The sequence below is a fragment of the Xenopus laevis genome, chromosome 3L (genome assembly GCF_017654675.1).
Source record: "Xenopus laevis strain J_2021 chromosome 3L, Xenopus_laevis_v10.1, whole genome shotgun sequence".
NCBI lineage: Eukaryota > Metazoa > Chordata > Amphibia > Anura > Pipidae > Xenopus > Xenopus laevis.
Genome location: NC_054375.1, coordinates 76,227,078 through 76,249,824, shown reverse-complemented (window position 1 = coordinate 76,249,824; position 22,747 = coordinate 76,227,078). Strand labels below are relative to the sequence as shown.

Here is a 22,747-nt window from a genome sequence, read left to right as displayed (position 1 = left end):
GCCCAGTTCCAAGCACACACCACTGACTGTTACTTTACAAGGCGCTTATGCTTGTACTAATAATAAACCACGACATCCTTGTCATTGCCCCCCAAGGCGACTACGCGTAACGTCACTGCGCTTATGTAGCTCTCGCGTGACGTCATAGTCTCGCGAGATGTGCGTTGTGACGTCTGATTAATTGTCCGCAAGAGCTAAGGAGCTCAACATTAACGGTGCTGCGGGACATTTAAACAGCGATCCGGAACTGCGTGCTGCGTTAAGAAAATCAGGACTATTGGGCGGTATGCAATTCTCCGAATCTTTTCTTTTAAAGTTCTATCAAACACTGCCCTGACTTTCACTGCAAATCGTTATACTATACCAAGCTAAAAGTTTCTATAATATCGCCTCTATTTAGCAAATGCCAATTTCTTTGACACCTGCTGGTGCTGACACAGCAGAGCTAATTTCGGGCTGTTATGACGTTGCCCCTAGTGTTAAAGTGGGTTTCCCCCATTAATAGCTTTTTGCGCAGGTTTAATTCTATGCAACATAGAATGAAGAATATCAGTGCTTTTATAGTCAATTGTAAGTATAGTTCTTTTCCCTTTCTGTTTGACACAATGAAGCAAAAGTCAGGTGTTCTTCAGGTATGGTCATTGTATGGCTTTTGCACCGCTCTCTAACACCCCCCTTATTTACAGCAACATTTACACACTACAGCTGCTCAACCGGCTTGGCCCTATTAGGACAGAGGTAAACAGCTTTGCCCCTCAAGACATAATTAAACAAAATTGCAGTCCTCAAGAGAAAACGTAGGCTATTAGGTTTATGTTCTATTTAAGGCTAGTGTTGCAAGAAAATGGGAAGCAAAGAAGTAGAAGGAAGATATATATTTTGCTTAGTATTTGTATTATTTTTACCCCTTTTGCTTTTTAATTTTTGGGGACACGTGAAACATTTGCTTGTGCCATTTATTAAAGGGATTGTTCACCTTTAAATTATGTAGAGCGTGATGTTCTGAGACATTTTGTAATTGGTTTTAATTTTTTTTGTGGTTTTTGAGTTATTTGGCTTTTTATTCAGCAGCTCTCCAGTTGCAGTTTTATCAATCTGGTTGCTAGGGTCCAGATTACCCTTGCAACCTGTATTGATTTAAATAAGAGACTGGAATCTGAATAGGAGAGGGCCTGAATATAAGGGCTCTTACACACGAGAGTTTGAAACTGCGCTCCCCTGCGTTCCATTTTTACGCGTTCAGCAGCAGGGGAGCGCAGGAGTAGATGCATTAAGTTTTTTTCAATGGGGCTGTACTCACGCAGGCGCATGTAGGCGCCGAACACAGGTTGAGACGCAACAGGCAGTATTTTTCCTGCGTTCGGATTTTATGATAGACACATTACATTATCAAACTCAAGTTTCTGTTCATTATTGCAAAGAAAAAGCAAATCTATTGTGTTAAAAGGACACTATGGTAAATGTAATTTGGAGTACCAGATTCTGCATAATAGTGCCCAAACTTTATATCTTATGAGTCCATGGGCACTGTTTCATTGTCTTCACTGCACATTTTTGATGATATTAATAGTGTAATGTAATTGGCTTATTGCCACAGAGACTGCCACTTCATCATTCCCCAGTGGCAGTCAGTTGTTGCTAAACAAGCACTTTTTATGCTGCTGCAAAGATCTTTTAACTTGGCGCAGCCAAAAGTGATCATCTTCTGATTTCCCGGCTGCGCATGCACAGTAGCGCAAAAAGCTAAACTTTAATGAAAAAGTCTATTTCGCTCTACTGCGCATTTGTCTGCCCTGGGAAATTTGAAGATAGAAGAAACCAGAAGACGATCAGTGCTTGCTGGAAGAATCCCGGGACGGTGCAGTTTTCTTCTGATAGTAGCACCGGCCTGAGGTTTCAGGTAAGTACATGCGAACACTTGGGGGTGCCTAACTTTTGTCACCCCCAAGTTAAAAGACCTTTCCAGCAGCATAAAAAGTGCTTCTTTAGCAACACCTGACTGCCACTGGGGAATTATGAGGTGGCAGTCCAAGTTAAAAGACCTTTCCATCTCCTTTTATGTTCGTTCAGCTGCCTTTCACTCGTAATTTGTGTGCACATGGGCACACAGGCAGACATGGGATCAGCTCGTCTTTATGTACACCGAGCAGATCTTGGTGCAAAAAGAAAATGCATAATTTAGCATTTCCATGCCAAAATCCACTGTTTTTGTGCTGACTGAGTGATCCCATACAGGGGATGGAAAGCAGCAGAGAAATTGACCTGTGTGCCACTCGCTTAAGTCAGGGGTGCCCAGGATACGATCGCAATCTTCCAGTCAATCCCGATAATGTTCCTGTAGACCGTGACCTTCTGGCTGGACCAGAGAGGAGGGATGTGGAAGAGTGAAGGGCCCCGTCGCCGCTGTTCAGGGCAGATGTGGAGCGCACGGTCCCTTAGTAAAGATGGCCGCCTCGGCCAATGGCAAGCCGGCAGTGCAGGGACCCATTGGAGCAGCACTCTGCCTATCACTGGAAGTGCCGGGCTTTCTGGACTGGAGATAGTATAAGAGTGAGTGAGCAGTAACAGTCCCACCACTCAAATCCCCTCCATTCACTCCGCAGGGGGGGCCCAAGTTTAGCTTCTCTCCAGCACTAGCAGATTGGCTCCTCAGGCAGCTGCTATGGGACTATCACCTTCTCACTCTGTGGAGATCCGGGAACTAGTGGAACATACTTGCTGTAAGTAGGAGCAAGTAGACACTAGACGGTAGTGTTAGCCTCAGCCCAAGGGGCAGCTCTGGAGGCTTAGCAATAGTTAGGCACAAACACGGCACTGCTGCATTCTTATTAGCGCAATGCTGAATTGTGCGGAGCCAGCCATGCTCTGTAGTGATGGCTTCATTACGCCCCAGCCCCTGGCTGCTGGACAACAACTTCAGCTCCGGCTGTGGGGGGATGCTGGAAGCTGTAGTCACACTCATAGGAAGGCATGAGGGTGGGCTATATTGGGAACTGCCGTCCTGTCACTGCTTTTTGGCATCTCAGAGATTGAAGTGGCTGGTACTGGTGTCTGTACCTGGGCAGGCAATTATGGAAAAGTGCATATCCAGCATTTTACCAATAATAGCAGCCTAATGATCTACACGGGCCTCCCTCACTGTCCTGATTCTCTTCAGCTCCAATAATGACTGGCAGTCCTTCCAAATAACTGCCCTCAGCTCCCCTATAACCACCCCAACTGTCCTCTGTGTCTTCAGGCACCAGTCACATCTAATCATGAAAAAGAAGGGCATGATATCTTGGCAGTGCTTTCGGCCAGGAGAGCCGTGTATTACCTGCACCCACATAGTTCTAGTCCAGAGCCCGGCACTGTTTTCCATAAAAACATCAATAACTATGTCACACACTGTGTGTCTTTGCTTCTTTTCTTCTATAGAAAACAGCAGTTTTGTCTTGCTTTATGGCAAGTATAATGTAGTATTATAACCATTTTATGGGCTTGGGATACTTGTTTTTGTGCCGTACGGTAAACGGCCCACTATTTTTATCAAGGTAGATCTCCTGATGGGGGCCATGTGTCGAGAGTAGATCCCAGGGTAACAAAGTCTGGGCACCCTTCGCTTAAGTAGTTGCATAGTCAGCTGAGGAGTGGGTTTTGGCCTTGGCCTCAGTAATAAAAGTTTAAAATCATGTTAACACTTTTCCTGTGGAAAAAAGTCCGAGTTCATTTACATAGACATGGGTCTGTCAGTAGTCTGCACCCAGCTTCAAATAGGTGCAGAGCACAGTTTGGAAGGCACATGGAAACCCTGTTCTTACTGCCGGCCATAGGGCAGATGGCAAGTACAGGGCCCCATTATGGCATGTGGTCTCAGGCAATCCCTATATTGAGTTAGGGAAAATATTAATTGTACCGACCGTATAGCAGGTTGCGCTCACGGATGACTCCGAAGATCCTTGGATCGACTGTGCAGCTTCGTTACCCCAGACCTCCCCTAGTCACGCCAGAATGCAGTCCAGAAGGGTTTCAGCGCAGGGTGATCTGTTTACAGACCTTTTCAGACACATGTAGTGTGGGGAGAAGTCCCTTGTGTTCTTTTTGATTATATATTGTTAATTTAGTGGACACCCCAACACCAGCAGTCTGTTATTACTTCATTAAGCCTCATCTGAGTCACTTTTGTATATGTATCAGTGGGTAAAAGTTCATCCTGTGTTAAATATGCATTTCAAAATGAATGGAAAGTGGCAGAATTTCACTGTAGCGATCTCTAACTTAATTCTTTGATAAATATACCTCTTTGTGTGTCAAGTTAATTGTATTATGAACGTTTATGCATTAAGTCTTTCATTGTTTCCTTAAATTACTGGAGAACTGAATGTGACAAGTTTATGTTTGCAAATCACAGAATTTAATTTTGCTCAAATTCTAATATATATTTGGTTCAGTATTTTTCCAAATATTTATTTATTTTTTAATGGTTTTGGTATTTTGAATTCAGTACATCTTTACATTCTTACATTTTTACAGGTGACACGAAGAAACCAATCTGTCTCTAGGCATGGGGATGATAGGGCAAGAGCACCCGGACATGACGAGGGTTTGGAAGGTGAACTCGGACTTTAGGCTGCATGGCTTGTAAGCTGCAATTTCTGCTGCTAATTAGCTGATATAAATAAGAGCAAGGGCACACAGAGCATTGGCTCTGCTGCTCTCGGCCTGCAATATTTCTGCAGGTGCAGAGTATTGGATACTCTTTCTTCAGCATCTTTTGTGTATCGTGGAAGCTGTACTTACATTTCAGATACACAAAGATGTGGAAGAGAGCAGATATGCTTCGCTCTGCCTGCAGAAGAAAATGCAGGCTGAGGGCAGCGGGGCCACCACTTGTGTGCCCTTGTAAGAAATGTCCATTTTGGATATTCCATTTAAAAATGTTAGATGTATGTTTTTATATAGTCATTTATTTGTTATCCACTGCATCGGGGTTGACTATAGAAGGTAAAAGCAAAGTTCACTCTGGAGAGCCAAATTAGATTCAGTGTACTTTATTCAAACACAACATGTTTCGGACAGACATGTCCTTCATCAGGTTGACTATAGAGTCCGTTATTTCAGGTATATTACAATCGAAGTCACTCCTTAATGGAATTACACATATCAAAGGGTTTCTTGGGGATGTAAGAGTATGTTGCTACTGAATATATTTAAGACAGCGACATTTTGTGCATACTGCTACTAAAAAATGCCTTACCCTTTAAACAAAACAGGGATTGGGATAAAATTGAGCATAGGACTGGCCAGATATGGGATGACTTTGACGTAGTTGGCCAGCTTAAATATATTGCAATATATGGACAAACAATCCCTGTTTTGTTTAAAGGGTAAGGCATTTTTTAGTAGCAGTATGCACAAAATGTCGCTGTCTTAAATATATTGATAATGGGTTGAGTGCAGAGGACTCTTGTATTTGACTATATGTATTTTGTGGTCACAGCCTCATTGCACCCCCGCCTAATGGTTTTAAAAAATAGTGGTGAGCACAACTTTCCCTTGTTTGTTATAGTTTATACAGGAGCAGTGACCAGCTCTATGTTGTAGCTCCCACCCTTCCCAGCTATAGTCAGGTGATCCCACTGGTGTCTAATAAAAGGGCAGCCAAGTATGGAGGTTTACTTTGAAAGCAGCAAGTTAAGTTGCAGGTAATACCTAGTCCCTTTGTAAAATGTATAATGAAGCAATAGAATTCTTAATGAATCAGATAAAATTGAGCATAGGACTGGCCAGATATGGGATGACTTTGACGTAGTTGGCCAGCTTAAATATATTGCAATATATGGACAAACAATCCCTGTTTTGTTTAAAGGGTAAGGCATTTTTTAGTAGCAGTATGCACAAAATGTCGCTGTCTTAAATATATTGATAATGGGTTGAGTGCAGAGGACTCTTGTATTTGACTATATGTATTTTGTGGTCACAGCCTCATTGCACCCCCGCCTAATGGTTTTAAAAAATAGTGGTGAGCACAACTTTCCCTTGTTTGTTATGTTGCTACTGAAGCCATATAACTCATTTCTGTATGGCAGAAACTCTCTCAACTGGATGTGGGCAGGTTGGGTTTTTTTTTATCTCTGCATCTGATCAGTTGGGAGCTGTGGGGGCAGGTATAACAAACCAGGATAAAAGAACGCTGGACAGTAGTGAGGGGGAAGCAGCCTGAGAGAAGAAAGAGGCGCTAGGCTGGTGTGAAGATGGGAGCAGGAGCAAACAGAAAAGAAACTTACCGTACTAGTCTGGTGGTGACAATGTAGACTGTTATAATCATTTGAAACTGTTTTATTGTAATTGTTTCATTGCTGTAACAAGCCATTCATTTACTATTCAATATATAATAATTTTACTATACACTTATTGGTGTGGATTTTGTCTGCTTGCTCAAAAGAACAGTAACCCTAGTAAGGGGTGAGGTATAATAATATTATTATATATCACCCTTGCCCTTATTCATAGCAGCTGCTTAGCAGCAGAAATTACATGGCAGGAAATTGCAGCTGACAAGCCATCTTGAACTTGGAAGTAGTTCACTTCCCAAACTCACTCACTCACTTTTTTAATTGCATTTAAGTTTTTTTCTAAAATTGTTGTCTTGTTTTTCACTACCTCGTGTCTCTCTGGAGCAACTCTGTCGTTAACTCTGTAAACTGTTCTTTCATACATTGGTTGATACACATCTCATCTTTGGTCCTGCTAAAAATATGGCTATTATCACACATAGAGGACTCTTGGCATGTGGATAAACACAGGCCAAGAATCTGCCCCATGTTTCAAAAAGCTTTGTAAAATGCTTGCACCCGGAGCTATTGTGTTGGCCCGGGTTCAGTCCCATGGAGCTGATTTTCGCACCAAAATACATACTGTAGTGTTTCTGCGACGAAATCCACTCTGTGAGCCTGCGTCCTGGAAAACATGATGTAAAATCATGGAATAACACCCATTGAAATGCATAGTGAAATGTTGGGACCACAAAAAAAAGTTATGTAAAACCTGGGGTAATATAAAATCGGGGTATGTAAAAATTAAGGTTTCACTAAATTTTATTGAATTTTATTTTCTTCTTTTTTTTTTTAACAAACACTTTTTTTATTTGGCAGGTGACCTGATTTAACAGCTTGCAATTTGACCATCATGAGGATAGCAGGTTGGTTTTCCTTTTATATTATATCTAATGTGGTTTATGCTCATTAAACTTGATAGTTTGATGCACACAGGGTTTTTTAGCCACTACCATCCAGTAGAAAACAGCTGTTGCTGTTTGCCGGTCACAACTCATTAAATAGAAAGCCCCCTGACTGATGCTGACAGAGTGGTGATAGACCTTCAATTGTGCATTTTTGCACACACGTATGGGATCGATCTGTAATCTATCGATCTGTTTTCTGGAAACCTGTTATCCAGAAAGCTCAGAATTTAGGAAAGGCCATCTCCCATAAACTCCTTTTTATCCAAATACTCCAAATTTTTACAAATGATTTCTTTTTTTCTCTTTAATAATAAAACATTTCCTTGTACTTGAGTCAAACTAAAATACCAGCCTATTGTTTTTGTTTCCTTTATTTTCTTGTAGACTTAAAGTGGACCTGTCACCTATATATAAAAAAACTGCATAATGAACATCCTTTCCAAATTAAATATGGAACCCCAAAAAATGTTTTCATTAAAACATCCATACCTATTATAAAGGTGTTTAAATATCTAAACTGTCAATCAAATATTACCTGCCCCGCCTCTATGCCCGTGGCATAGAGGAGGGGCAGTCAATTACTTTCACTTTCCATTCAGCACTTCCTAGATGTCACTGCTCTCCTCACATTCCTCCTTCCCTACTCAGGCTCTAGAATTGTGTACGGCACTGCACATGGACATTAGGTCCCTCATTCTGGTTCATACACAAGATTTTGGGGTGATACACAATTTCCCTTAATAACCGTGTCCACAAAATGGCAGCTGCCTGCTTGCTATGATTGTATAATTCCAAAACAGAAGGAAACAAAATTTAAATAATAAATACAGTGTAAGTAAAGTTTATTTTGCTCAACTAACATGATAGAAAAGAATTTGAAATTATTTCTTAGGGTGACAGGTCCCCTTTAAGGTGTGAAAGAACAGGAAAAGGAAATTTGGACTCGAATGTAGCAAAACATTTCAAGGAATATAATGGTGGAGATGTCACTAAATTGATTGCTATAGGCATAGATAGGATTACAAGTGATAGACGTGGTGGAGATATTATTCAAAAATTACTTCGCTCTGAGACTAAATGGATTTTCCACTTACAAACCAGAAAACCCTTTGGTCTCAATAGTGACTTTGACATCACATGTTTCTTTAAATGATTTGATCTAAATAATAATTGTGATGCTAGGTATGTATACACAATGTATGAACTACAAAATAGTCTATTTTGGGCTGAGAAACCTAGACTAACTAGAACACAATCTTTAAGGATTCATATAGTTACATAACTACCCAATATTTGTGAATCAAAAAACCGTATTTACATTTGATACTAACGATTGTTTTTACTATAATCAGAGTAGTGTTATCCGTATATTTTTTCTTTATATAGCTTTCATTTATGTTTTTTTGTTTTATTAAAATTTTCTATTTTTTTTCACTTTTTCTAAAAAAAAAATTCCGATTTTATTCTTTCTTGTTCATTTTTTTTTCAGTAGTTTTTCCTTATTATATTTTTCTGTTCATTGTTTTCTTATTTTGTACTATATTGTATAGAAATATATATTGTTTGCGTATTCTGAGAAAATAATCACGTATATATTACCTATATGCATACTTGCACTTTAAATGGCATTGTCTTTTTTACTCTGTGCAATTGAATTGGCTCTATATGTAAAGAGACATCTGTGCTGTTAATTGCCTCCAATTCTAATTGGTTGAGGCATATGTTGTTTGTGATTGGTCACAAACCCTTTAAAATAAATGTTCAGGGATGTGATCATTAGCCTATGAGTAGGTGCCCCAGTAGTCACGAAATGCATTAGGCGGTCATCTGTATGTCCTAATAAATGATTTGTATTTTTGTTATAATTTTGGTCTTTACTTTTGGGGAAAACTCACCACTTTTTGCTGTTTAAGGTATTAAGATCCAAATTACAAAAAGATCTGTTATCCGTAAAAACCCAGGTTCAGAGCATCTGGATAACAGGTCCCATACCTGTATATGTGAATAGATTGATTGTCTATAATGATGGCACTTGCAGGGTTTTCACAAGGTGTATTGAGATAATCCAACAAAGTACAGTTTTTTCAATCAAAAGAAACACTTTTTTTTTATTAAATAAAACTTTTTTTTTTTTGGATTGAGCAAGACCTGTTGAGTGCTGTATTTTGTTGGATTATATATAGTTAAAAACATAATTTTGCTTAAATTAATTATATATCTCTTGATAATGCCTTTTTTTATGAAAAACATTACATTATTTGAGTTAGCAGCCATTAACTAACACTGGCAACAACTACACAGCTTTGTATCCACAAAGATCCCCATATCCTTCCCAACACACTTACCATTTAGTGTGTAACTGTCATTTATTGTACTTTTCACAAAGTGCATAACCTTGCATATATCAACACTGAAGCTCATTTGCCAGTTTCAAATGCTTTAGCAAAACCTAAGTAGACAAAATCCACCGCTACCATAAAGTCGAGCTTGGTGCTCACCTCCTCATAGAAGGCAATTAAATTAGTCTGATAAGATCTGTTACACATAAAATCATGCTGGCACAAACTCATAGCATTCTGATTTGCAGTGTATTCAAGTATCTTATTGCCTCTTCAAAAGCTTTCCTTCCACTGATGTCAAACTAACAGGGGTCAGAACGCGATCCCTTTTTGAATAGTGCAATGGCAGATGTCCCTGAAGTTGTTAATTGACATTGTGATCTGCCCTGGATAATCCGAAAAAAATTTGGGTTTTAGGGTGAAAACTCGAAAAAATCATACAATTCATGTGTCAAATTCTAAAAAGTTGTTTGATCCGAATTTTTGGATGTTATGGTACTTTTTAAGCCATCAAGGTAGACGGGCTTTACCATAGGAAAGTAAGCCTCTCTCTGCCCTCAAGATCCTGCCTTTTCAAAAAAAAAAAAAGTAGACTTTGTTAAAGCATTCTCTGACCATATATTATTTTTTCTGTTTCTAGGTGCCATAAAGTTTGTGGTAGCTGTTGCATTGTTTTTACTGACATTTTATGTCATATCACAAGTATTTGAAATAAAGTCGTATACAAATCTGGGTAATATTTTTGGTAAGTCATTACATTTATGTGGGAAGGGGTAAGAAGAATGCTTGGTTAGAATCTTTTAATTTGGAATGCTCATGTACCAGCTAGTATTATATATTACAGGACAGGAAGTCTAGACATTTTCTTTAAAATAATACATGCAGTTGTTCTTTATTTTCAAAGCTTGCATGAAGAGTTCTATATATGATTAAAAGTTTGTGTTATACCCCATTATATGCAAAACATTTGTGTATTTGTGTTGAAGCCCTAATACATATTAGCACTCTTGGCTATAATGTAATTATATTTGTTGTATTATGAAACAGAGCTAATTACACCATTTACACAAAAGTTTAGGATTATGGGTAAAGGTTTAAACTATCTGTCATGTGTTCACAAGTAATGGTTACTCTGTATAACACCTTTTTAACCAATACAAGTTAATGTAGTTGAGTTCCAGTCCATCATATATGCACAGATTTATTAGCTAGTTGGTTGGATTGATTCCATATGAAAAATAAACTTTGCGTGATATGGCCACCTATATGCTGGTCCAATGGTCGGATCGAAAGGCAGTTTAAATCTCTGCATGTATGGCCATTCTCACACTTCATTACATTTCATCAATGTTATCTTTTGTGGAAAACATTTTGAGGTGGTAGTACTTTGTGGCAAATACTATATGGTACCAGTGACATTTGTTTCTGGCCATGTGTCTCACTGGCAACTTAAAGTTGCTTTACTGCTTCTTAGCAAGAATTAAAAAAGCTTGCCCACTGTGCTTTCTTTTTCAGAATATTGTTTTAAGGTAAATGTATTGCCCATTTTTTTTTACTGTTTTCTGTTTGCAGTTAGGTCTGCCATAGACACAGTGGCACATCCAAGTGAGTATAACTGTTTCTGTAAAAAAAAAAGTATAAATGCATTAATATTGTACATGGTGGGTAGGAAAGAATCAGCCCTTTCCTGATTTTTTTTATTTTTTAATTAGCTTACACAGCAGGTCTAATTTTATTAAAATGAAATGAGAATACTACTAGGTTTTATTGCTTTACCTTTAAACTACTCCTTTTTATTATGGTGCTGGTTTATATTTTTATATGTTTATATGTTCCATTGGCCTTAATTATTTTCCCAATAAAATTTACATGTGCTGCTCAGTGTTTGAGAAAATACTGTTTCATCTATGGGTTGTTAAAGTAAAGGGAATCTGACACAATTTAGAAATTACAAAAGTGATTTTCCAGGATTGTTGACCAATTTGTTGTCTCTGGTTTAATGTATTTGTTACCATTTTGTCTCTCAGCTGAAATAGATAATTAATTGTGAAACAATAAAATGTAATCTATGAATTGATGTATTATTTAGTATATATATATCAGTACCCATATTTAGATACATTTTTGTGCCATAATCTAAAATTTTTATTTGTTGAAATTTTTTCAAATACCGATACAGTAAATCATTTCTAAACCTAAACATAAATTTTTATTTATGCAGCGACTAAGGCCCCAAGATACAGATGTGGTATTTCTAAAGTGTGTCCAGAGAAACATTTTGCTTTTAAAATTGCAAGTGGTGCCGCAAATGTTGTTGGACCGAAGATTTGCGTTGATGATAATATGTACGTAAATTTTCACTGTTTAACTTGTATTCCTATATTGGTGTAGTACATTTTTAAAGCTTATATTTAGCATACAACCTTCCTCTCACTTATGGGTGTCCTAAAATAGCTTCTGTAAATGATTAAAGGGACAGTTCAGTGTGAAAATTAAAAATTGTGTAAATAGGCTGTGCAAAAATGTTTCTAATATAGTTAGTTAGCCAAAAATGTCATCTATAAAGGCTGGAGTGACTGGATGTCTAATAAAACAGCCAGAATCCAACTTCCTGCTTTTCAGCTCTATAACTGAGTTAGTCAGCGACTTGAAGGGGGGCCAAATGGTACATTTCTGTTCAGTGAGTTTGTAATTGATCCTCAACATTCAGCTCAGATTCAAAAGCAACAGATATGACCCATGTGGCCCCCCTTCAAGTCTCTGATTACTGCCTGGTAACCACAGTAACCAGTCAGTGTAAACCAAGAGAGCTGAAAAGCAGGAAGTAGTGTTCTGACTGACATGTTATACATCAAATCACTCTAGTCTTTATACATTACATATTTGACTAACTAACTATATTAGAAACATTTTTTTATTTTGCACAGCCTATCTATTTACCCAGTTTTTATTTTTACACTGAACAATTCCTTTAAGATTGTAAGGACAAGCAAAGGTGAATTTGATGGGGGATGCCAGACACCCTGCTACTGAATTCAATTGGTACACTATTTTCCCTGTACCATGTTTCTTACATTTCCCAATGGTCTCACATTTGTGCAGTAGAGTAAAAGGATTTTACACTACTGCGCTAGCAATACACATGCCTAAGAAGGAAATTTAGCTGTTCAATGAGGGGTGCCTCACTTATTGGTAACCCCCCCAGTGAATTCAACTTTCCTGTCCTTAAAGCATTAAACTGAAAAATAATTAGAATTTGAACTTTTCACTCTGTCTTGGATATTGGAAAGCCATGTTTTTCGGCATTAAATAAATAAAGCATTGTATTTAATTTATTTGGATCATACTAAATATGACAAATTCAAGAATTAATGCATGGGTGTTTACTTTTTATTTTGCACAGTTTAATGAGTGGTGTGAAGAATAATGTTGGCCGTGGAATCAACACTGCATTGGTAAATGGTAAGTTGAAATGTTCAGGTTTGTCAGTGAGATTGCTATAGCGTGACATGCCTGCTTGTTTTTCAACCCAGAAATTCAGCTCTTTGGCACTCTCTCTACTAGCGTCCCCCTCCGGCGCTGAAAAGGTGAGTGGGGAGGTGGGGTGGCAAGCACGAAGGCCACCTTGGGTGACAAAATGGCCAGGATCACCCCTGTCCGTGCACACTGACAGGTGAATTACTGTCCTGTCAATGCATACACATATGGAGCATCACACTGAAGTGACATGTGACCATAGTCACAGTGCCTGCCTGAGACAGTGGAGTCATTACCTAATTGGCTGCCAAATTTGCCTGAAGTGTATTGGCCTATATTTGGAGCCAAAACAACTACTTTCCTGACTGTTATGTGGTTGGTGCTTAAGCTGGCCATAGACACCAGCTTACCGTCGATTTTCGAGTGTCTGTCATTTTTCATACCATCTATTGAACGACAGATTAAAAGATTTATATTGGCTATCAATAACCTCTCTGCATGTATTGCCTATCTGCTGATATCAATGGGTGACTCTCGCTGCTATTTGTTGGACATAACTCTCCTACTATTGCTGCCTGCCAATTAATGGCCAGAACATAGTCTGGTTATTTTTCCTACTTATTTTAATCTAAATGGTTAATGGTAGGTAGGTAGACTGAAACTAAAGAGCATTTTCGCACAAAGAATAAAATTCTCACATCCATGGCTATCTTAAGACTTGGATTGATGCACTGGCTGAAAATGTTTTTTTTTTGGGGGGGGGGGGGGGGGGGTTGAGCATGGAGAGGATCAAGCCATGGATGCAGTTCACTCCAAACCGGTCTTATCTGTGTGATTCAGTGTTTGTGAAATTTGATCCAGGTTCAAATCGTCTGGTCCTCATGATTTTGCTGTCCAGGTGTTGTCAGACTTGGTAACACAGCAAACAGTTTTTTTCTTTTCACTGCCACAAAGCAAGGGGAAGTTGCTATTTTTAGTCTGTCTTGTGCAAAGAAAGAATTATCACATTATCAGTCATGGGTTATCATATTTTTGGCTTCATACATGGACCAATAAGCTGCCAAATCTGAGGTAGTATCAGTCCTTTGTAATGGCAGTTTAACATTGTTGTACAATTTTCATGATCATTAAATAAGATATGTAAAATGTTTTTTTTTTGTTTGTTTTTCTTCTAGGAAAAACCGGTGCACTAATTGAGACAACGTATCATGACCTATGGGGTGGAGGTAAGCCTGGAATGAAACAATATATTTGGCAATTGTTGAAGTGAACATAATCAATGTGGAATAATTATAGTTTTATGAATAAAGTTTGAGAGAAAATAAGGGCTATAAATTATATTTCTGGTTCACTGTACACTTTATAGAACAGGGATATTAAAATTGGCATTCCAGCCCTATATAGCTGCCATATCTACATGTATTCCTCATGACGCATTTTTAGTAAAAATTATTAGCTGTGCTGCCTAATGGTGTGTTTAGCAGGCTAACAACCTGGATGTTCTCAGCTTAAAGTGATACTGACACTAAAAAAACTACTTTTTAAAATATGAATGTACATTAAAAGTTACCTATAGGTCATGTTGATCATTTGCTGAGAGGTTTGATTTTATAAGTAATTGTTAATTGAAATTTCTAAACCTGACTGTTTTACCAACCTGACTGTCCCATCTCAAGCGTCAGTTAACGTTTCTAATGCTAACTGACTCCTGCTGCACAAATATGGCAGCTCCCTCATACAGGAACATGGGCCATCAGACAGGTAATGTAAAAGCATTTTGCAAATACTTTATGGCAAAGTTCTAAGGCAATATTATGATAGATGTAAAAAAAGAGGGTGGCAGTGTCTCTTTAATAATTACAGATTAAAAGCCACTCTCCGTGGACTCTATTCAGAAAGATTTTTGATAAACCAGGGAACCAGATAAGAATGCCTGCTTTCACCTTTTCATTGTGACTCTAGAGACCCTTTGCTTAGACACCTCCTATCCAATGACACTTTCCAAGGCATAAAAATAGGCACCCACCAACAAAAACTGACCACATATACCGACGACATTCTTCTCTTTATTGACAGACCAAAGATAGCGTTGCCGTCAATCTTAAGAAAAATAACGGACTTTGCCAATATAGCAGGGTTCCAAATTAAATTCAGAAAATCAGAGGCCTTTTGATTACAACATACCTGTACTAACTCCACAGATTGGAATAACCCCTTTCCTTTCAAGAAAGCAAACACATTACATTTATTGGAATCTCATTACCCCAACATTATAAAGACTTGTATAAATTCTCAATTTACCATATAGAACAAGAAGTTCATAAATGGACCAATACTAACCTAACATTTCTGGGAAGAATCCACCTGACAAAAATTGTGTTATTTCCCAAACTGCTTTACAGAATTTTAATGTTACCATACCAAATTTAACCAAAAGACTGTAAACACCTAAAACACGTTATGAAAACGTTTAACGGTTAAGCATTTCTTTTCTTCAAAAACTCCACGGAGAAATTAACCTTCCGAACATGGCCGAGTACAACAAAGCAGCTTTACTGCAATGTGGGCAATTGGCTTCACCATAGATCTCATTAGATGAAATCCTAACACAGGGCGCATCTATGAACTTCCTTGTACACAACCCATTAAGAAACATTCCACAAAATATCCTGGAAAATCCCCTATTTTATGCTAAAAATACAATTAACGGACGCAGATGATAACAATCCTTTAGACTCATTATGGGCACGTCATAATACTGTAAAATCCAATGCACAAATCTACAGACAGATTAGAACGTATATAGACTATGACAAACCCAACATTAATCTAACAAAATGGATGTTGACAATCCCACAAATGGAAGCAGAAGACATTCTCCAGTATCATAAACATGTCATGAAACGTCTGCCTTCCAATAAATATCAGGAAATGTCCCTGCAAATCTTACATCACTCATACTTGACATCACTCAGAAGGTTCCATAGAAGTATGACCTCTTGGGATAGATGCTTAAAATGCAGCAACTCTAGAGTGGCTCTGATTGCCTCTGGTCTTGCCCAAATTTTTTTGGCCAAAACTTTTCGAGGGAAGTTGCTGGTTACTGGAAAGATCTGTTGGGGAAATCTTTAAACATCACAGCTGCATGGGCTATTTTTAGCAAATGTTCCTCCGATGTAAGCACCACAGAACCAGAAAAAGCTTTGGCTGAATGATTAGCAGCAGTAGCTAGAAAAGCCATCCTACACAAATGCCCCCCCCCCCCCAAACTCCTTCACCTATCTCATTGGTACAATAAAAATGTCATTATATTTTCCATCTTGACTGGGTAGAAACCTGGACAAAAATAATAAAAAATTCACAAAGATTTTTCGACACTTGGCTCGCTTACATGAATACTTTACCAAAAACAACCAGACACCTAACAATAAAATCTTTCAACATACCACATGGTATGAACTGAGGCGGCAGACTTGTTCAGGAGGGGAAAAGAGCACTTATAAATCCCCCAGGAGTCTTTATATTTACAGATTATTAACAAATTATCCAGAATGATAACAATAACTGAAATGCCTATAACAATAAGGGTGAAGACCACGAAGCCTATACAAATTACAAATCTGATGATACTGTTTTTTTTATTATGATTGTCATGGATACATCTTTACTTTATCACAAAGTCTCTGATCTTTGTTTTACTTATGTTAATATCATTATCTTGATTAAGATGATCCAATACCTGATATTAACACCTTTCTTTCCTTTCATGTTATTGAACTTGCAATTCTAAATTAATACAATTTTGAAAAAAAAAGCCACTCTCCCACACATCTCAATCAGTGTTGTTCTTTTTCCAGAGGTTGGTCCATTTATCGAATTTCTTAAGAAGATTCCAGATGGAACTATAGTATTAATGGCAACTTATGATGACGGAGCAACAAAGTAAGTGTAAGATACACATTTTATATATTATTTCTCTAGTTATACAATATTCTAAAATCTGTTTTACATCCTAGACTAAATGATGATGCACGGAAACGGATATCTGAACTTGGGAGTACATTAATCAATGTCCTAGCTTTTAGAGACAACTGGGTTTTTGTTGGTGGGAAAGGAATAAAAACAAAAAGTCCATTTGAACAGGTAGGTACAAATGCATTGACTTACTAGCCATACTCCAGAGTCTCATTTGTTAGTTGTGAGGTGTAAGTCTTTGTTTAATATGTAGGGAAGTGTATTTTAATACATATACATGCCCTTTCTAATGTTGTGTTTTTATCTTATTCATTTGTTTTACATTTGTTCCTCCATGACAGCCATATTTCAATGTTGGTGTCTTTCCGAGATATTGAACAATATACAGCTGAATGCTATCTAAACTTTTCCAAAGCCTGGTAGTCTATATGCGTTGACTCACTGCAGCTTGCCTGTAAGTGCCTCTCCCATGTGCAATTTACCACCTTAAAGGAATTGTTCGTTATAAAAATTGGCTAAATAGATAGGCTGTGCAAAATAAAAAATGTTTCTAATATAGTTAGTTAGGCAAAAATGTAATGTATAAAGACTGGAGTGATTGGATGTCTAACAGAACAGAACACTACTTCCTGCTTTGCTGCTCTCTTGGTTTCCACTGACTGGTTACCCTGGTGACCAAGCAGTAGCCAATCAGTGACTTGAGGGGGGGGCACATAGGCCATAATTGTTGCTTTTGAATCGGAGCTGAATGCTGAGGATCAATTGCAAACTCACTGAACAGAAATGTACCATGTGGCCCCCCTTCAAGTCGCTGGCTGACTCAGAGTTAGCTGAAAAGCAGGAAGTAGTGTTCTGTTCTGTTAGATATCCAGTCACTCCAGCCTTTATAGATTAAATTTTTGGCTAATTAACTATATCAGAAACATTTTTTATTTTGCACAGCCTATCTATTTATCCAATTTTTATTTTTACACTGAACTGTTCCTTTAAAATGTCTTATCACTGGAAATTGCAGGAATCGATGTGCTTGAAACATGAATTGATTAACCACGAAAAGTAGCTTTCAAAGGCAGATTCCATGTGTCATCAACCTAATTCATGGTAACTAGATTAGAGGGTAAATGCTGAAATACAGGCTTGAGTAACTTGGAATTGCTAAAGTAGGACTAGGGGGCACATTTACTTAGTTCGAGTGAAGGATTAGAATAAAAAATCCTTCGAATTTCGAAGTATTTTTTTGGCTACTTCGACCATCAAATTGGCTACTTCGAGCTAAAAAACGTTCAACTATTCGATAGTCGAAGTACTGTCTCTTTAAAAAAAAAACTTCGACCACCAACTTGGCCACCTAAAACCTACCGAGGTACAATGTTAGCCTATGGGGAAGGTCCCCATAGGTTTTCCTAGCTTTTTTTGATCGAAGGAAAATCGTTCGATCGATGGATTAAAGACCTTCGATCCTACGATCGTTTGAACGAATTGCTGTAAATCCTTTGACTTCGATAGTCGAAGGATTTTACTTAATTAACCCTTGCTATTCGACCAATAGTAAATGTGCCCCCAAGTGTTATGGAGGTAACCATATGTAATGACATGCATATTATTATTATTAACATGTATTTATATAGCGCCAACATATTGCGTAGCACTGTAAAGTAAATGTGATTATACAGCTACATCACATGAATTACATACATAGAACATATGAAGTAACAAACATCACAATCAATACAGATACAAAACGGTGAGGAAGGCCCTATGCATAGGCATACAGTCTTAAGGGAAGGGAGTAATACACAAGGTGTGGGAGTGGGCAAGATCGAATTAAGTGGGTGAGAAATGTGGTATTGTATGCGGTGTTGCGTTTGGTAGTTAAGCAGAGTGAGGGTAGGCTTCTCGAAAGAAGTGCGTTTTCAGAGATTTCTTGAAAGCAGAAAGGTTGGGATAAAGTCGGACAGATTGTGGGAGAGCGTTCCAGAGGAGGGGTGCAGCCCTTGCAAAGTCTTGAATGCGAGCATGTGAGGAGGTAATGAGAGAAGAGTTGAGTAGCAGGTCAGTAGAGGAGCGTAGTAAGCGATTGGGTGAGTATAAAGAGATGAGTTCAGAGATGTAGGGTGGGGCAGAGTTATGAAGTGCTTTGAAAGTCAGTGTCATTAATTTGAATTTGATTCTGAAAGGTAACGGAAGCCAGTGCAGGGATTGACAGAATGGCGAGGCAGAGGAGGAGCGTTGCTGAGGTGTAGGAGCCTTGCAGCAGTGTTCATTATGGACTGGAGAGGTGACAGTCTCTGGAGGGGGAGGCCATTTAAAAGAGTTACATTAGTCTAGACGCGATATGATGAGAGAGTGAATAAGAATTTTGGCAGCGTCTTGGGTGATAAATGATCGTATTTTGGATATGTTCCTTAGGTGGAAGTGACATGATTTAATAAGTGACTGGATATGAGGAGTGAATGACAGGGCAGAATCTAGAATAACCCCAAGGCACCGGGCCTGGGGAGAGGGGGTGATAGTGGAATTAACTATGATGGATACTTCCGGGATGTTACTGGTGTTAGTTGGAGGAAAGAGAACCATTTCAGTTTTAGAGAGGTTTAATTTAAGGTAGCGTTGCGACATCCAGGTAGAACCTACAGACACTATATTAAAGTAATACACATTCCTATGAAATCTATAAGAATCTGTCAGTATTACTGGGGGAGTCTAGGCTCTAGGTTTTTGTGCAAAAATTACCCAATGCCCCCTCAGCCCAGCAGTATCTGCTGCTTGCAACATGTATTGACATACTTAGACTTTAGACAAAACTTGACTTGTGGAATGGTGGTCCTTGGACACCAATAAAGCATTTGACCTTAAATGGGAGGAGGTGATGGAGTCTGTAGGATACAGGAAAAATGTATAAACTGTGTTAAACTACTCTACAACTTCCCCATGGCTATAAATCGCACACAAATAGTGTGCCCCATTTGAGCTTGGTATTGGCAAGAAGCAGGGATGCCCACTCTTCATCTACTGAACTAGCTATACAGCCTTTTGCCCATGGGAAGGCATTTAGGGGAGACCTGTAGTGCCAGAAACCATAGATATTTCTTCATTAAAACAAAAGATGTAAAGTATATTCAGAACCAGCCATATTCATCCATGTAATGTTGAAAATGGGGTGTGGATTTTTTTAGCTGAGTTTACAATGTTTATTTTAGATCTGTGTAGAATGGTATCAAACATTACTGACATGTATTTTTAGAACTATAAATTTGTGTTATTTCTTTTTCCATATTTCTAGCACATAAAGAATAATAAGGATACAAACAAGTATGAAGGCTGGCCAGAAGTTGTTGAAATGGAAGGCTGCATCCCTCAGAAACTGAATGAGTGACCAATTTCATAAAGCTTGAAAATAAAGGACCTCAAAATATATCTATTCAAGTTGTTTTCAAAATCTAACGTTCCCTTACAGTCTTCCCGAGAACACACATGAATTAATAGATGAAGAATTTTGACCAATCATGAATCTACTAGTTTGTTGGTGTCCTAGTGTGGACAACTCAATATGCACTCAAATGTACTGCTGAGGGTATAGGGGAAAGTATGAAAACTATTGGTCTAGTTTTTGTAAACAAGTGTAAATATTCTGAACTAGGTCATCTGTCATTGTGAGCATGACTAAGGGATTTATTTATTGCTAACATAAAAATATTTTTGTATAAAAAAAAAATTGAAACTAATGAATCTTCCTTTGCAGGAGTAAAGCTTTTACAATATAATATACTTTATCCATTAACATACCGGGTAGCAGAAGGGGTTATGCTATTGGGAAAGCATTACATAGTCTATTCCATGAACAGTGCTCTCTGCTTCAGGGCTTACTCTTTGCAATGAACTCAATTCCACCAAAGACTTTGAAGCTAATTATTTAATTCAGTTTGCTTTAGTAACTAGTTTTATGACACATTTCAGTGGGAATACTTGTTTTGACTATCTACCATTTTAGGGGTAGATTGATTTATTTGAAAAATATATGCAATATATATATATATATATATATATATATATATATATATATACACATAAATGATGCAATGGCATTAGTGACATAGGTTACAAAATTAATCTTGTTTACGTTAGGTTTAGAATTTTAAGTGTCCTTTTTGGTTTTAACTTTTTTTTTTCTGACAAGGAGTACTTTCTTATGGCATTTACTTTGAATGATGCTTCTGCAGTCTTGCACAAAAATCTTATATAAATGCACACACACACTCACTCGAGTAATATTTATATAAATATAGTAAATATTTTGCCCCAAGGGATGGCTTTGGAATCTGCAAGGTATAGTCTTTGGCAGAGAATAAAGATTTAGTGAAGGTCAAAGCCTTCTATTAGTAGCCACCCCTATCTCTCCTCCTCTGCAAATAGTTTAACTGCTGCTGAAATGCTTTATTTGGACTAGCACTGATAATGTTTATTTTATAATGAAAATGCACAGTTGCAATATGCTTACAGCTCTATTATACTGAATCTGTTAAGTCGCTTGTTTTATATACTATGTATTTTTAACTATGCTTGGAAGATTTTTTTCCTTAAGACAATATTCTTAAGTTCTATGTGACAAATATTTAATTTGACTCATTAAATTAAAAGGACCGGTAACTCCCAACAATAAAATGTATTATTTCATTCTCCATTACGGTACTATAGCATTTATTTCCATGCACTTTACAGTCCTTTTCTTTTAAGCAAAAATCATGTTTTTATTGCAGTGCGGGTTTCTGCCATGTTTCACCAAATTTTGTATTTGTTACCTAAACAAATCCCTACACAGAACTCCCATCAAAAGCCAACCAAAACATTGTCAGACTTTTTTTTTTTTTCCCCAAACTCTTGAAAATATTATAGTGCTGCTTCATCTGTATTGTGCCTATGTGTACATGGGAACATGCTGCAGAGATCAAATAGCTTTTGTTTTCTTTTGGTTCTGTTTTGCAAAGTAATTTTTTTCCATGGATGGGTTTTGGCAATAAGAATTTTGCTAGGTTTAAGCTTTTTATTTTTTGCAAAAACCCACCCATGGGACAAAAAATACACAAGGGTTTTGTAAAACAGGGTCAGGAACAAAACAAGCAACCAGTTGCATATTGCATATTCCCTAATACGCTAATGTTGTGCCCCAGAAATGGACTTCATTACAGGCAGAATAATCTGATAGTCATGAGAATTTGAATGCTTTTGATTGTACTGTGGTTTTCCCTTAACAGACAATATGTGAATACACTCTAATACAACTATTTTGCCTGTGTATGATTTTCTTTGTTATATACAGTATAAAGATCCCTCTCTGCATTACCCATGTATACCGGTATATACTCAGAACATGTCTACTCTGTGTATTTATTTACACAAGGGTCATACATGTCTTTGCATAGGCCATCTCCATAGAATGACACACCTGGTTTTTTTTGTTTGTTTTTTTTATGATATATTGAAGCAGATCAAATATGCACCATCTGAGGCAAGATATTTGGCAGGTGTTACATAAATACAGTGGTGTGAAAAACAAATTGCCCCCTTCCTGATTTCTTATTCTTTTGCATGTTTGTCCCACTTAAATGTTTCTGCTCATCAAAAACCGTTAACTATTAGTCAAAGATAACATAATTGAACACAAAATGCAGTTTTTAAATGAAGGTTTAAGTTATTAAGGGAGAAAAAAAACTCCAAATCTACATGGGCCTGTGTG

At 37.7% G+C, this 22,747-nt stretch overlaps 1 protein-coding gene across 3 annotated transcripts; it reads left to right on the top strand.

Annotated features, from left to right (window-relative positions):
• The first annotated feature begins 133 nt into the window (after window positions 1-133).
• On the top strand, window positions 134-21,692 carry fam3c.L (FAM3 metabolism regulating signaling molecule C L homeolog). 3 transcript variants are annotated; one of them, NM_001092010.1, is given in 11 exon segments: window positions 248-284; window positions 4,513-4,620; window positions 7,134-7,180; window positions 10,202-10,306; window positions 11,134-11,166; window positions 11,783-11,906; window positions 12,965-13,023; window positions 14,214-14,264; window positions 16,896-16,980; window positions 17,055-17,181; window positions 20,297-21,692. In NM_001092010.1, coding segments are annotated over 9 exon segments (690 nt in total). In that variant the 5' UTR covers window positions 248-284; window positions 4,513-4,620; window positions 7,134-7,167; the 3' UTR covers window positions 20,390-21,692.
• Window positions 21,693-22,747: the final 1,055 nt, after the last annotated feature.

What these genes read in the sequence shown, in the direction of transcription:
- fam3c.L (XM_018250917.2), top strand. An exon ending in CAACACTGCATTGGTAAATG is followed by an intron (nt 13,024 to 14,213) that starts GTAAGTTGAAAT and finishes TTTTTCTTCTAG; the next exon opens with GAAAAACCGGTGCACTAATT. An exon ending in TCATGACCTATGGGGTGGAG is followed by an intron (nt 14,265 to 16,895) that starts GTAAGCCTGGAA and finishes TTCTTTTTCCAG; the next exon opens with AGGTTGGTCCATTTATCGAA.